Source organism: Notolepis coatsorum (assembly GCF_963971535.1).
Source record: "Notolepis coatsorum genome assembly, chromosome: 1".
Lineage (NCBI taxonomy): Eukaryota > Metazoa > Chordata > Actinopteri > Aulopiformes > Paralepididae > Notolepis > Notolepis coatsorum.
The window spans coordinates 71,408,525-71,426,042 of NC_140165.1; the positions used below are offsets into that span (position 1 = coordinate 71,408,525).

At 46.0% G+C, this 17,518-nt stretch overlaps 1 protein-coding gene across 3 annotated transcripts in view; it reads right to left on the reverse strand.

Annotated features, from left to right (window-relative positions):
- LOC311242692 (putative adenosylhomocysteinase 3) overlaps nucleotides 1-17,518 on the reverse strand; it is a gene marked incomplete at its 3' end in the record, with an annotated part of 150,191 nt that overhangs the window by 34,257 nt on the left and 98,416 nt on the right. For all 3 annotated transcript variants that reach the window (XM_084331694.1, XM_084331696.1, XM_084331695.1), the window contains one exon: nucleotides 10,226-10,314. In XM_084331694.1, coding sequence (XP_084187820.1) covers nucleotides 10,226-10,314 — 89 coding nt within the window. The remainder of the gene's footprint in view (nucleotides 1-10,225; nucleotides 10,315-17,518) is intronic.

Genomic DNA, 17,518 nt, shown 5'->3' on the forward strand with positions numbered 1-17,518 from the left:
TAGGCGTACTACTCCGCTTCCGCCAGGACAAGGTGGCTATCAGCGGGGATATCAAAGGGATGTTCCTGCAGGTGAGATTAGTAGAGGAGGACAAGCCCCTGTTGCGGTTCCTATGGAGAGAGAGGCCAGGAGATGAGCACCCAGCCATCTACCAATGGGAAGTCCTCCCTTTCGGAACTACATGCAGCCCATGCTGTGCTACATTTGCACTACAGAGACATGTCGCAGAGGACCCAGCAGCGGACGAAGAGGTCCGACACAGTGTGAAGAACAGCTTCTACGTAGATAACTGTCTACAAAGCGTTTCGACCCAGGAAGAAGCCGAGGCTCTCCTACATAAACTCCGCGCCTCTCTGATCAAAGGCGGCTTTGATCTCAGGCAGTGGGCCAGCAGCGATCTGCACGTACTGCGCAGCCTCTCCTCCGAGGACAAGGCAGCGAGCAGCGAGACCTGGATGGCCACAATCCCAGGAGAAGCCCAAGAGATGACACTAGGACTAGTGTGGCGCTTCAAAACAGATTCGCTCCACTATAGACACAAACCCCTGACCACGGAGCAGGGAAGGTCGACGGCAATACCGACCACCAGACGGAGTGTGTACAGAACACTCGCCCGACAATATGACCCGTTAGGATGTATACTACCGTACACCACCAGGGCAAAGATGATTGTACGAGCATTGTGGGACAAGGACCAGGGCTGGGACGACCCCATTCCCGCACATCTTATATCCACCTGGAGAGAGTGGGAGATGGAACTCCACTCACTCCCAGGCGTTAATATACGCCGAAGCTACTTCCCACCCACGGTGAGGCCAGAGACATGTAAAATGGATTTACACGTCTTCAGTGACGCCTCCGAGGTCGCCTACGGATCAGTAGCCTACTTGCGGGCCCAAGAAGAGGGGGGAGAGATCTACACAGCATTCATCCTCGCCCGCTCGAGAATAGCCCCACGCAAGCAACAGTCTATCCCACGTCTAGAGCTCTGCGCAGCCCTCGCAGGAGCGCATCTAGCCACGCTCATCCAACGTGAGCTCACCATTCCGGTGCATAGAACAATCCTGTGGTCAGATTCCACGACAGTACTCGCCTGGATCAAATCGGATTCATGCAAATACAAAGTCTTCGTGGGAGTCAGAGTCACTGAGATTCAAGAGTTAACCGGAGAGTTAACCGGAGAAGCAAACTGGCGCTATGTTGATACAAAACACAACCCAGCTGACGTCATCACCCGGGGAATGTCCCTAGATGACTTAACCCGTCATAACATCTACAGTGACGGACCAGCATTCCTCAAGCTCCCGGAAGGAGATTGGCCCACGCCCACCCCGAGGGAAGCAAGTGACGAGGAGGCTGAGAATAAGAAACCCATGTTCTGTGGATTGAGCACTGTTGTCTCCGCAGACCCCAACATAGACGATTGCATTACCATAGAGAGTGCGCAGCAACGGACATTCCTGCGGCACCACCCAGAGATTAAGTCCCCCGCTGATATGTCAGCAGCTGACTACGAGGAAGCAGAACTGCTTCTACTGCAACGAGCCCAGAGAGACTCGTTCCCCGATGAACTAGACTGTCTACAGGGAGGAAAGCCCGTCCCATCAGACAGCAGATTGATTCATCTGGCCCCCCGAGAGTGACACACATACCCTCATCAGAGTGGGTGGTCGCCTGCGGAGAGCCCCCAATTTACCGGATGACATTAAGTACCCGATCGTATTGAACAGCCGACACAAGGTCACAGAGCTGATTATAAAGAAATACGACGAGGATGTACACCACGCAGGAGCAGAGAGAGTCTTCGCGGAAATCAGACGTTGTTACTGGATACTTCAAGGAAGAGAGGCGGTGCGACGCTTCCAGCGAACCTGTCTAGACTGCCGAAAGTGGCGCGCGCAGCCCAGCATACCACGGATGGCTGACCTACCTCCATGTCGCCTCCGACTCGGCGACAAGCCATTCCACTCAACAGGCATGGACTGTTTTGGCCCGCTGCACATAAAGAAAGGAAGAGGCACCGAGAAGCGGTGGGGTATTGTATTCAAATGCATGACCACCAGAGCGATACATATCGAGCTCCTTCCGACCATGAGCGCAGACTCATTCCTTATGGCCTTCCGAAGATTCACATCACGGAAAGGAAAACCGTCTACATTATTGTCCGATCACGGGACAAACTTCAAAGGCGGAGAAAGAGAGCTGAGGGAGAGCTTCCAAGCTATGGGCCCAGAACTTAAGACCCACCTCGCTCCAGCCCAGATTGACTTCCAATTCAACCCCCCAAATGCACCCCACTTCGGTGGAACTTGGGAACGAGAAGTACGTTCTATAAAGACAGCCCTGTACGCAGTACTTGGGGCCCAGACTGTGGCGGAAGAAGTCCTAATGACAGTCCTCACAGAGATTGAGGGAGTATTGAACTCAAAGCCCCTCGGTTACGTCTCCAGTGATGTAGCAGATGTCGACCCAGTCACCCCCAACACCCTCCTGATGGGGCGGCTAGATCCCGCGTTACCCCAGACAATGTACCAGCCTGACGAAGCGAACGGCCGACGAATGTGGAGGTACAGCCAAGTATTAGCCGACAAGTTTTGGAGCAGTTTCCTACTGCACTACCTACCGTCTCTACAGACCCGCCAGAAGTGGGTAAAAGAGAGAGACAATTTGACGGAAGGAACAGTCGTCATGATTATTGACCAGTCACTACCCAGAGCTATGTGGCCGGCTGGCCGCGTAAGCAAAGTGATCACCGGTGCCGATGGCAAGGTCCGAGCAGCTGAAGTACTCGTCCAGGGGCGCATTTACACCCGTCCTGTGGCGAGGCTCATAGAACTGCCCCGACTCCCAGACACAATCGATGATGACCATGACCCTATGACTTTGTGAGTTGACTGACCCTTACAGCGAACCCTTGAGTGGTGGACAGTGCGGTTAATCTGTCTCTGCTTAACTAATTGGGTTGGGACCAATTAGGGGCGGCTGTTCTGAAGGATCAGATTAAACCGAATATATATATTTATTTATATATATATATTTAATTGTATTTGTATATCCCCTGATATCCCTTGTATATTCCTTGTACAATATGCATTGAATATCCCTTCTAGTCTACTGAACATCCCATAATAGTCTCCATTCTACCATTGGACGAGACCTTGGTGCCAGGTCGCCATACCCCTCAGACCAGGTTCAATCGTACCGCTCAACATGTATGGACAAGTCCTAGTTCCGCGTAGGAATATGTCTACCGCACCACTAATGGTACTATTTGTTCATAGTGCGTATATATACTGCGCTATTAAAGTAGAGCTTTCTTTTAGTCCAGTTCCTTACCCTCCAACAGAGTGACAGACGCAAAAGCCTCCCCGCGAACCACGTGTGGGCAGTAAGGCCAATTCGGCCCAGTATCGGCATTGAGACATCGTGTATATTAATATTTGAATAGTCATATTTGGCACTATATCGTCGAGTTGGACGTATTCTATTAAGCTAATAATAGTCTATTCATATGTAGTGCCTCGTGCGGTAAGAGTTCTATAGTAATCAGCACCCCCATCGTTTCGGGCATCAGCTGGACGCTTATCCAGGGTGGTTGACCCCACGTGAAGCTGCACCCGAGGAGCTCCAGGCCAAAGAGCGAGTGGACCTGTATATTGGATTATTCTACCGACGACGGCTAGCCTTCCCCGGCTTGGATTATGCTTTGAGTACTTTGATTATTCTATGGATAAAGGCCAACACTGCGGTGTGTTGGAAATACCCCCCCCAGAGAGGACGACAGGTGAGAAGACGCTCTACACGACGAGGTCGCCTCACGTCTCTCCATCGTGGACCGGAGGACGCCGGCCACAGAGAGTCCAACTGCTTTCATCTGTGGATCGAGGATCGCTGGGCACCGGGTCGCACGACTGTGGGCTCTCCCAGGATACCCTCGGCCAAACGGGATACAGCCAGACTCTACCCCCCCCCCTCCAGCTGTCCTACAAGCAGTCGGAACCTTCCCCTAGTGTATCCAGCTATATAATCATTCAAGTATCATTGCTATTGTTCCCTAAATATTCCAGGTTGTATATTTGCTTCCTGCGCAATCAGAGATTGGACATTCGATATTGATCTACCTACGAATACTCATTTGCCATAAAAGTGCATACTATTTCAAATCATAAATGTAATTAAGTGATCGTTGTACATACCTTTTGCTATGTATTATTATTAAACGCAGACTTTCGACTTGGTACATTTGTGTTGGATCCGTTTCATCAGGTGGGAGTGTTTATCATAATTATTTATACCTAGTACTGGGTGGCCAGAGTCTAAAGTACAAGAGGTAGTGGTAGTAAGTATCATATCTAACAATACAGTCAGGGAATTGTACCCCTCAGTTACACTAACACTAACCCTTCACCAGCCTGAAGCCGTCCATGTTGTGGTGAGACAGAGGTTACACACTAACACTAACCCTTCACCAGTCTGAAGCCGTCCATGTTGTGGTGAGACAGAGGTTACACACTAACACTAACACTAACCCTTCACCAGCCTGAAGCCGTCCATGTTGTGGTGAGACAGAGGTTACACACTAACACTAACCCTTCACCAGTCTGAAGCCGTCCATGTTGTGGTGAGACAGAGGTTACACACTAACACTAACACTAACCCTTCACCAGCCTGAAGCCGTCCATGTTGTGGTGAGACAGAGGTTACACACTAACACTAACCCTTCACCAGTCTGAAGCCGTCCATGTTGTGGTGAGACAGAGGTTACACACTAACACTAACCCTTCACCAGCCTGAAGCCGTCCATGTTGTGGTGAGACAGAGGTTACACACTAACACTAACCCTTCACCAGCCTGAAGCCGTCCATGTTGTGGTGAGACAGAGGTTACACACTAACACTAACCCTTCACCAGCCTGAAGCCGTCCATGTTGTGGTGAGACAGAGGTTACACACTAACACTAACCCTTCACAAGGCTGAAGCCGTCCATGTTGTGGTGAGACAGAGGTTACACACTAACACTAACACTAACCCTTCACCAGCCTGAAGCCGTCCATGTTGTGAGGAGACAGAGGTTACACACTAACACTAACACTTCACCAGCCTGAAGCCGTCCATGTTGTGGTGAGACAGAGGTTACACACTAACACTAACCCTTCACCAGCCTGAAGACGTCCATGTTGTGGTGAGACAGAGGTTACACACTAACACTAACACTTCACCAGCCTGAAGCCGTCCATGTTGTGAGGAGACAGAGGTTACACACTAACACTAACCCTTCACCAGCCTGAAGCCGTCCATGTTGTGGTGAGACAGAGGTTACACACTAACACTAACCCTTCACCAGCCTGAAGCCGTCCATGTTGTGAGGAGACAGAGGTTACACACTAACACTAACCCTTCACCAGCCTGAAGCCGTCCATGTTGTGAGGAGACAGAGGTTACACACTAACACTAACCCTTCACCAGCCTGAAGCCGTCCATGTTGTGAGGAGACAGAGGTTACACACTAACACTAACACTTCACCAGCCTGAAGCCGTCCATGTTGTGAGGAGACAGAGGTTACACACTAACACTAACCCTTCACCAGCCTGAAGCCGTCCATGTTGTGGTGAGACAGAGGTTACACACTAACACTAACCCTTCACCAGTCTGAAGCCGTCCATGTTGTGGTGAGACAGAGGTTACACACTAACACTAACACTAACCCTTCACCAGCCTGAAGCCGTCCATGTTGCGAGGAGACAGAGGTTACACACTAACACTAACACTTCACCAGCCTGAAGCCGTCCATGTTGTGGTGAGACCAGGGTTTCCGTTAGAAAAAATTGTTGTCGGTCTCCGTGACCTGCAAGATTTCAATCTACCGGACAAATGAGATTAATTCCGGTCATAGTTTAGAATAAAGAATGTCATCCTCAAGGCATGTAGATTTATAATATTATTACTTAAAACTAGGCTACTTTTGCGTATACAGTCATTAATTAATATATTCCAAATAAAATAAGTCCCTCGATACTCCGTGCTGCTGCTGACTTGAACTAAAATAGACCGCGTATGTGGGCAGTCGGTCCGACACTAAACTGTCTGTTATAATCACATTTTTATGAGCTAACGAATTCCGTTATATTGGACATTTGTATTAATTATATCAAGCGAAGAACTGAGAAAGCAGAGAGGCGGCAACATTATCGTGGTTTGCGTGACGACTCTCTCCACCTCGCAACAACTTATTTGCAAAGAGTATGGCGCTGCAGAGAAGCTCATTCAGCTGTTATTGGCTCTTTTCTGGGAACCGCACAACAGCGCCCCCCACCCAACATTGGCTGAAAATGGCCGAATTGGAGTACTGATGGAATACTGCATTGTGCCGTTGCCTCTCTGGCTCTGCAGCTTCACATGCACTCGCACACCCAGCACTAAGCTCTCGCTGACAACGTCGTTGTCATTATTAGAAGCAACGAGGAAACAAATGTAATGATCGTTTCGTTCATCGCATAGGCTATTTAATTTTAGCCTATTTTAATACAATTCAAATAATCAAATTGTGCTTAGACTCGGGGAATTATTTTCACCGGACATTAAGACCGGAGATATTAAATAAGTCGGACTTCAACAGATTTTGCCGGTCAAAAACCGGTAATTACCGGCTAACGGAAACGCTGGGTGAGACAGAGGTTACACACTAACACTAACCCTTCACCAGCCTGAAGCCGTCCATGTTGTGAGGAGACAGAGGTTACACACTAACACTAACCCTTCACCAGCCTGAAGCCGTCCATGTTGTGGTGAGACAGAGGTTACACACTAACACTAACCCTTCACCAGTCTGAAGCCGTCCATGTTGTGGTGAGACAGAGGTTACACACTAACACTAACACTAACCCTTCACCAGCCTGAAGCCGTCCATGTTGTGGTGAGACAGAGGTTACACACTAACACTAACCCTTCACCAGCCTGAAGCCGTCCATGTTGTGAGGAGACAGAGGTTACACACTAACACTAACCCTTCACCAGCCTGAAGCCGTCCATGTTGTGGTGAGACAGAGGTTACACACTAACACTAACCCTTCACCAGTCTGAAGCCGTCCATGTTGTGGTGAGACAGAGGTTACACACTAACACTAACACTAACCCTTCACCAGCCTGAAGCCGTCCATGTTGTGAGGAGACAGAGGTTACACACTAACACTAACACTAACCCTTCACCAGGTCCAGAACCAGGTCCAACACAGAACCAGGTCCAGCTCAGAACCAGGTCCAGCACAGAACCAGCTCCAACACAGAACCAGCTCCAACACAGAACCAGGTCCAACACAGAACCAGGTCCAACACAGAACCAGGTCCAACACAGAACCAGGTCCAACACAGAACCAGGTCCAACACAGAAACAGGTCCAACACAGAACCAGGTCCAGCTCAGAACCTCTAGTATTACGGTAACCTGATAAAAGTTGCACTAGCCTCCCAGTAGTTAGCTCTGCTATTAGCCGAGGATCAGTGTGTGTTAGTGATATGATTGGCTGTCTTTAGTAACAGACACTGTTGTAGTTCAGTTAGAAGTGATAATGATTGGCTGTCTTTAGTAACAGACACAGTTGTAGTTCAGTTTGAAGTGATATGATTGGCTGTGTTTTAACCTGTGCGGTCCACAGATGACATCACGTCAAATCAATCTCTCTATACATGACATAAATGACATATGACATAAATGTTGCGTTTTTTTTCTCCAAATGTATCCAAGAGTAAAGACCATAATCCTGTCAAAACAGCAGTCATGGTGTATATTTTCAACAATACGTTTGTTTACCAATAGGGTAAATTGTTATTAGTGAGATTTTAGTTTATGGAATGCGTTCATAATTGAGCAAATATCCGTAATTTTTTATTAGCAGCGCGTCGCCGATTGTAGTCATATGAGGAGAGGGCATCCAGGGCTCTCAATGAGTGTCGAAATTTCGAAAAACAATCAATTGCTCCACTTCTACAAGGCCCATTTGCATGTTCTTGGTATCTAGGGACATCTATGCATCTCAGGGAAAATGGCGGATATTAGCTAAATTATAAATTCCATAAACTAAAATCTCACTAATAACACTTTAACCTATTGGTAAACTTATTGGTATTGCTGAAAATATACACTATGACTGCTGTTGTGAGATGGTTAGGGTCTTTACTCTTGGATACATTTGGGGGGAAAAACACAACATTATGTCATACAGTCTAGAGAGATTGATTTATGACGTGATGTCATCTGCGGGCTAAAGAGGTTAAGGGAACGCAGACTTTTTGGCAAATAATCTTTTTTTATCCACTTTTTCTCCTCCTTTTTTCTATTTTTCTCCCATCCCAATTTAGCCGTGCCAATTCTCCCCTCCCCTGTCTTGATCGTTGCTCGCATGTGCCCCCCACTGGTCAGTCGTAGGGAGGGTTGAAGAATCTATCGCATGTCCCCTCCGATACATGCGGAGTCAGCCAGCCACTTCTTTTCACCTGCCAGCGCGGACTCATTGGCGAGGTGTAACGTGTGGGAGGCTCACACTACTCTCGACATCTCCTGTCCTTGCTGTGCAGGCGCCCTGACCGACCTGTAGGAGTCGCTGTTTACAACGACCAGACTACCACCCATCGACTTCCCTCCCGCTGACTCTGCCAATTGAGTCAGTGTGACGGCTGACACTATATCAGTGATGGCTGTCAGACCCATGTTACTGACCAGACACTATATCAGTGATGGCTGTCAGACCCATGTTACTGACCAGACACTATATCAGTGATGGCTGTCAGACCCATGTTACTGACCAGACACTATATCAGTGATGGCTGTCAGACCCATGTTACTGACCAGACACTATATCAGTGATGGCTGTCAGACCCATGTTACTGACCAGACACTATATCAGTGATGGCTGTCAGACCCATGTTACTGACCAGACACTCTGTATCAGTGATGGCTGTCAGACCCATGTTACTGACCAGACACTCTGTATCAGTGATGGCTGTCAGACCCATGTTACTGACCAGACACTATATCAGTGATGGCTGTCAGACCCATGTTACTGACCAGACACACTATACCAGTGATGGCTGTCAGACCCATGTTACTGACCAGACACTCTGTATCAGTGATGGCTGTCAGACCCATGTTACTGACCAGACACTCTGTATCAGTGATGGCTGTCAGACCCATGTTACTGACCAGACTCTGTATCAGTGATGGCTGTAAGACCCATGTTACTGACCAGACTCTGTATCAGTGATGGCTGTCAGACCCATGTTACTGACCAGACACTATATCAGTGATGGCTGTCAGACCCATGTTACTGACCAGACACTCTGTATCAGTGATGGCTGTCAGACCCATGTTACTGACCAGACACTATATCAGTGATGGCTGTCAGACCCATGTTACTGACCAGACACTATATCAGTGATGGCTGTCAGACCCATGTTACTGACCAGACACTCTGTATCAGTGATGGCTGTCAGACCCATGTTACTGACCAGACACTATATCAGTGATGGCTGTCAGACCCATGTTACTGACCAGACACTATATCAGTGATGGCTGTCAGACCCATGTTACTGACCAGACACTATATCAGTGATGGCTGTCAGACCCATGTTACCAACACTATGGCTGTCAGCTGAGCTGTCCCTCACCAGGCCTGCAGCTGAACTGAACAGTCTCTCACCAGGCCTGCAGCTGAACTGAACTGTCTCTCATCAGGCCTGCAGCTGAACTGTCTCTCACCAGGCCTGCAGCTGAACTGTCTCTCATCAGGCCTGCAGCTGAACCGTCTCTCACCAGGCCTGCAGCTGAACCGTCTCTCATCAGGCCTGCAGCTGAACTGAACTGTCTCTCACCAGGCCTGCAGCTGAACTGAACTGTCTCTCATCAGGCCTGCAGCTGAACTGAACTGTCTCTCATCAGGCCTGCAGCTGAACTGTCTCTCACCAGGCCTGCAGCTGAACCGTCTCTCATCAGGCCTGCAGCTGAACCGTCTCTCACCAGGCCTGCAGCTGAACCGTCTCTCATCAGGCCTGCAGCTGAACTGTCTCTCACCAGGCCTGCAGCTGAACTGTCTCTCACCAGGCCTGCAGCTGAACTGTCTCTCACCAGGCCTGCAGCTGAACTGTCTCTCACCAGGCCTGCAGCTGAACTGTCTCTCACCAGGCCTGCAGCTGAACAGTCTCTCACCAGGCCTGCAGCTGAACTGTCTCTTACCAGGCCTGCAGCGCACAGATGGGGTCGATCTCCGTCACGTAGACGATGGAGCCCATGGCCTTTAAGGCAGCGCAGCAGCCCTTCCCCACCTGGAGGACAAGACACATCAGTGAGGACACACACACACACATCAGTACTGAGGACACACACACGCACATCAGTGAGGACACACACACATCAGTGAGGACAACACACACACATCAGTGAGGACAACACACACACATCAGTGAGGACAACACACACACACACATCAGTGAGGACAACACACACCAGTGAGGACAACACACACACACATCAGTGAGGACAACACACACACACACACCAGTGAGGACAAGACAAACACACACATCAGTGAGGACACACATCAGTGACGACAACACACACACACACATCAGTGAGGACAACACACACACATCAGCGAGGACAACACACACACATCAGTGAGGACAGCACACATCAAAACTAACATTCAGGGCCCCGTTCCCCGTACCTGGCTAACTGAGTTAGCCGGATCATTTCCAGCATAGCTTGACTTAAGCCGGACCTTTCTGTTCCCCGAAGTCGGATTTTCTAAATCACCATGGTAACAGATCAGAAAGTTTGTACCTGGTCCGGAGCAGGGTTAAGTTCAGTTAGCTGGATGAACCATGGCCACGCCCACGCAAAGAAATGCCAGCTCGCTTCCTGAAATATTTCTCACAGTCTAGATCCCATTATACCATTCTGAATTATGTTTTTGTTTTTATGTTATTGTTTTCCTAGAGGGGGCTTTTGAAATGTATAATAATAGAACTAAATGCTGATAATAAATCATATTCAGCCTATAGATTTACTTTGTCCTAAATAAAATAATGCACGTCATATACGGCACTCTGAGTCGTGATACACGCTGCATGTGGTTATTTTAATAACGGCGCATTGCGCAGTGAATCCCGCTGGGATATTTTTAATGAATGAAACCTATCGGCCGTTTGGCTCTGATTAGTTTCATATATTCTCCGCTGTAGATTTGCTTAACGGAGCGCCCGGATTGTGTTTCATTCAAGCATAAAATTGAACGTGGATTGTGGTTTTTGTGGATTATGAATTACGAGGAATCTGAGGATTGTTGAATTGTATCATCACTCACAAGTCACACGTTATTGTGATATTGTAACTGGGATTAAAATGTCTGATGAGAATGAGATGCGCTGTTTGACGGATTTGAGCAATTGAATGAGCCGTTGACGTCACATTAATGCATTTGAGAATAAAGAGATAAAACTTCATTCAAAAGAAAAATATTTGAAACACGGGACTCTTGTATTGATGGATACACAATGGATATATCCCGTCTGGCACAGTGGTGCAATGGCTAGTGCTCACTCCTGTCAACCGGACGAACCTAGTTCGAAACCCCGCGTTTCCAATATACTTTTTTTGGAATATAATATTAATGAATATACGCAAAAGTAGCCTAGTTTTAAGGTAAAATATTATAAATCTACATGCATTGAGGATGTCATTCTTTATATAGCTCTCAAAGTGCACCAAATTGAAGTATTTACATTGCAAAAAGAAGAAAATAAATTAGAAAAGACGGGGATTCGAACGCGGGTCGTCCGCGTGAAAGGCATAAGTACAAACCATCAGACCACGGTGCCAGACAAATAAAACATTGCACCATACATCCATCAATGGATAAGAGAGCCGTATCCTTATTCTGAAATAGTTGAACTAATTATTTTCGCTAGCAAGATCTCATTTAATTATTCAATCCATAAACCTACTGCCAGCAGGCACATTTAAAGAAATATAATCTGATTGATTGGGGTAATGAGGGACTTAAAATTAGCCTATAGATTATGCATTTAACTTGTCGGCGAGGCTATTTTCCTACTTCCTGCTTCCGCAAAGCAAGCTGCTTTTACTGTCGCTCCGCTCCGCTGCTTTTGCCTATCGCTATTATAATGATTTCTTACAGCCCTTTCAACTTTAATTACTCTGTACGTTAACTCCCAATTCCTATGGTACTTCTCCAGAACTGTGAATCTTCTTATCTATTCAGATTTTTTACCACAGTCGAAAGGAGTAGCAAGATTCTCCGTGGGAGGAATAGCGAGCCGTCTTATCAGCTACACACAAAGGACTATGTCGGAAGGCAAGGATATTTATGAAAGACGAGGAAGGTTTTCCTTGTTATTTTGAGTTTTAACGAGACGGAAGACGACAGTGTGAGTAATAGCACAGCTCCAGGGCAACGGAACTGCCCCGTGCCACCATCACCACCACCACCACCACCATCACCACCACCACCACCACCACCACCACCATCATCATCACCACCACCACCACCACCAGCTAAGTACCTAGCTTAGCTTCAGCTTAGCCTAACCTGAAAAGAAATAAAGGAAGATGCCGGGACTCGGCTCTCCCACAGAATGTACTAATTGCTTGGAGATGAGAAAGGATTGTAGAGCTGGAGGCTCGGGTTTCTACCCTGTACCAAATACAGCAGGATGAGCAACTCATTGACTCTATTTATGAAGCTACTACAAATATAGCCAATAATACCATGATTGAGAACTGGCCTTTGCTAGTAACTACAGAACAGCACCACCCAAAAGACGGTCCTTGGCACAACCAAGGAGCTAGACCAAAGCAGTGGATCACCGACAAGGATAAAAGGAGAAATAAACGATCCAGGACCTCACCCCCGGTACCGCCAGGAAATAGTTTCAACCTACTCTCGGAAACACGCATATCAACACCCAAGGCAAAGAGACATAGAAGCGTAGCTAACAACGCTAACGAAGAAAACAGCGAGCGTAACGGAGCTCACGCTAACGACGCTAATAGCAAGAATACCGGAGCTCACGCTAACACTAGCGAAGCAAACAGCTGGCATGCCGGAGCTCACGCTAGCGAAGCACACGCTAACGACGAGACGACGAGGAAAACAGAGCCACTAGCGACACGGCTAGCAAACACGACCCAGACCGAGCGAACGGCTAACAGCGAAGAGACTATCATGCGCCGAGAACGTCGCGGTAGCCAACGCCGAAGGTACGGGACCAGCGTTAACATGAAGGCTAACGAGGCTTCACCAAGGCCACAGGACTGTGGAAAGAACCAGCAGACTAGGCCTAGCCCAAAAACAAACGGCCCCAAAACTGTTGGAAAGAAAAATGCTAACCTCACACAGAAAATAGACTGCATACTGATTGGAGATTCCATAACAAGGTATGTGGAGATGGCAAACACAGAAAATATCTGTCTAGACAATACAACTGTGAAAGAGCTAGCCGAAAAACTTCCAACACTAATCAGACCAGGAATAACAAAAATTGTCATTCACTCTGGATCGTTTGACATCCTGCGAAAGAAGACTGGCACAGAGACTTTGAAAGACGATTTCACACGTTTAATGAACACACTAGACAAACATCAGTCTGTGTACACAAACACTGATGTGTCCATCAGTGGACCAATTGCATGCTTTCGCAGAGGACAGGAAGCATTCAGTCGACTCCTAAATTTTAATTCATGGTTAGGGGCTGCATGTCTCGTACACGGCCTGAAATTCATTGACAACTTCAATGTTTTCTGGAATAACCCAGAACGTTTTCAAAGAAATGGCTTCTTCCCAAATCGCTTAGGTTCAAAGCTCCTATCAGCAAACATGCGTCATGCCTTGATGGCCTCCAAGAATATTAAGCTCACACCAGCACGAGAGATAGTCATGAAGGACACAATCTCACCACGAAGTACAGCACAAGACGTCCCATCCCCGTCCCGTCCCCCCATATCACACAAGGCCATCTCGTCTGATCAAATGTCCCCGAAAGCACAGTGCAGTCAGTACGGTACAGTATAGCACAATTACCATGCCATCTCTAAAAACATACAAGTAATCATAACTAGCCAATGGCATGGTGAAAAATATACGCCACCAATGCGTTTACCTGCTATTAACCTCAGGGCCATCACGGTCAAACCAAAGCAGACCTCCTCTAAAGAAGTCCAACAAATAAAATTAGCTTTCCTAAATGTCAGATCACTGAATAATAAAACATTCTTAGTAAATGATCTGATTAAAGAAAATAACTTAGATTGCATCTGCCTAGTAGAGACATGGCTAAATAATGACACAGCTACATCAATAATGATAGAAGCTTGTCCACCAGACTATAACTTTTTTCAAATACCCAGAAAAAATAAAAGGGGCGGAGGAGTTGCAGCAATCTTCTCCTCAAAACTCTTGTTTAGAATCACAGAACTAGGCGAGTTCATGTCAATGGAATATCTTGCCATTGAACTAAAAACAGAATCAACTATTATTGTCACAATATACCGCCCGCCTAGACACTCACCAATATTTATACAGGAGCTCTCTGAACTGATCTCACTATGTGTTACCGGATATGATAAGGTGATCCTAAATGGAGACCTGAACATACATTTTAATAAGAAAACAGACTCCAAAACTATGGAACTAAAAAATCTACTGGATAGCTTTGACCTAATACAGCATATAACAAATGCAACTCACCGGCTTGGGAATACACTAGACTTAGTTATAACAACAACTGGGCTAAGCATAACAAATATCTCAATAACTGAATTACCTCTCTCCGACCATCACTGTATATTTTTTGATACTCAAATAACCCTTACTAAAACAAAAAAATAAATCATAGTTAAAAAGAGGCTCCTAAACGACAAAGCTGAATCAAAGTTCATTGATCTTATCAGACTACATGAACCACACAATCATGACAGCTCTCTAAATGAAATGGTAGAAAATCTCAATGATGCAATGTCATCTATATTAAATTCTGTCGCCCCATTAAAAACGAAAAAGAAGAAAACTAGAGCCTCGCCCTGGTTAAATTATAATACGGTCAACAAAGAAAAAAGGAAATGTCGTGCAGCGGAGCGAAAATGGAGAAAAACAAAAACCACCATATGCTGTGATATATACAAAGATGCTTTAACTGCTTATAATAAAACCATCCGCTTAGCAAGGAAAGATTACTTCTCTAAAATCATTACAGAAAATGCTGGAAACTCCAGAATCCTCTTTTCCACTATTAATGTACTACTCAACACTGCCCCTACACCTCCTCAGTCATCAACGGTTAAGTGTGAAGAACTTGCACTATTCTTTAACAACAAAATAACCTTGATCAGGGCCAGCATTACTCATGATGGAAATAAAGTTGATTGCGGCAAACCGTGCAATGTAACCATGAGAAGTTTCACATGCATCACATTAGATGTACTCTGCAAAACTGTCTCAGAATGTAACTCCTCCACCTCAGACATTGACCCTATACCTACAGCTTTCTTCAAACGGGTATTTAATAGTGTTTCAAGCCCTGTGCTAGATATCATAAACACTTCCCTTAGGACTGGTATTTTCCCGGATGCCTTTAAAACAGCAGTTGTAAAGCCATTACTAAAAAAACCTAACTTGGATAGTAATGAAATGGCAAATTATCGTCCAATATCCAACCTACCATTCATTAGTAAAGTACTTGAAAAGATAGTTTCAGTTCAAATAAATTCCTTTCTTGAAGAAAACAACATCTTAGAAGAATTTCAGTCAGGATTCAGAAAATATCACAGCACTGAAACTGCCCTCACCAAAATAATCAGTGACCTCAGACTAAACTCTGACGAGAATAAGATCTCCATCCTTATCCTGTTGGATCTCAGTGCAGCATTTGATACAATCGATCACGATATTCTAATCGATCGTCTTGAAAACCATGTCGGTTTCTCAGACCATGTGCTGGGCTGGTTTAAAACATACATCAGAGGGAGGAAATTCTATGTTAAACTAGGAGATCACATGTCTGATATATACGACAACAACTATGGAGTTGCACAAGGGAGCTGCTTAGGTCCTTTACTCTTCTCCCTTTACATGTTACCGCTGGGTGATATCATCAGAGAACATAATGTAGATTTCCATAGCTATGCGGATGATACACAACTGTACATATCTGCTGAACCAAATGATACAGCGATTAGCTCCATTACAGACTGCTTACTGTCAATAAATAAATGGATGAGTAAGAACTTCCTGAAACTAAACGAGAACAAAACTGAAATTCTAATTATCGGCTCCAAAACTAAAAAAGAAACATTAATAAAGAACCTGGGGGGACTAACCCCTTGGATCAAATCTGAGGTCACTAGTCTTGGGGTTATCATAGATTCAGAACTGAACTTCAATTCTCATATTAGCAAAGTGACGAAAACATCGTTCTTCCATCTCAGAAATATAGCAAAAGTACGACCATTTATTAATCAGAACGATGCTGAGAAGCTAATTCATGCATTCATATCTAGCCGGTTAGACTACTGTAATGCACTTTTCACAGGTCTCCCTAAGAAAACCACAGAGAGGCTTCAGCTAATCCAAAACTCTGCAGCCCGACTGCTAACTAGAACCAAAAGGAGAGAGCACATTAGTCCAGTCCTAGCCGCTTTACACTGGCTTCCTGTAACATTTAGAATTGACTTTAAGGTCCTTCTCCTTACATACAAAGCTCTAAATGGACAGGGACCTAGCTACATCGCCAACACTCTAATAAATTACACACCAGCAAGAACACTGCGATCATCAGCTGCTGGACTACTAGAGGCTCCCAGAAGCAGTCAAAAGAGGATCGGTAATGCAGCCTTTATCAACTATGCCCCAAAACTATGGAACAAACTACCCCAAAACATCAGGGAAGCCAACTCGCTAGACATCTTTAAAAGACAACTTAAAACCTATCTCTTTGCTCAGGCATTTCACTGATAGATATCTGCTACCACCTAGTGGCAAGAGGAAACATCAGGGATATCCTGACACAACTTGTATTTATTCTTACCCTGCCTACTCTTTTACACTGCCTATCAAATTCATGTGTCGGTTATTGCACTTTTTACTTCTTACTGATTACTATTTTTAAACTGAATCATTTTAAACTATTCTTATTTATTGCTAGATCCAAATGTGAAACACTGCGGGTTGTGACGCACACACACACAGTCACACACACACAGTCACACACACACACACACACAATCACACACAAACACACACACACACCGACATACACACATACACACAGACACACACACCGACATACACACACACACACACACACACACACACACACAGTCACACACAGACACACACACACAGAGTTGTAGTAGCGTTGTAGTTGTAGATCTAGGTTAACTGTGTCCTGGTAGAGTAGAGTAGTAGTAGTTGTAGCGTTGTAGTTGTAGATCTAGGTTAACTGTGTCCTGGTA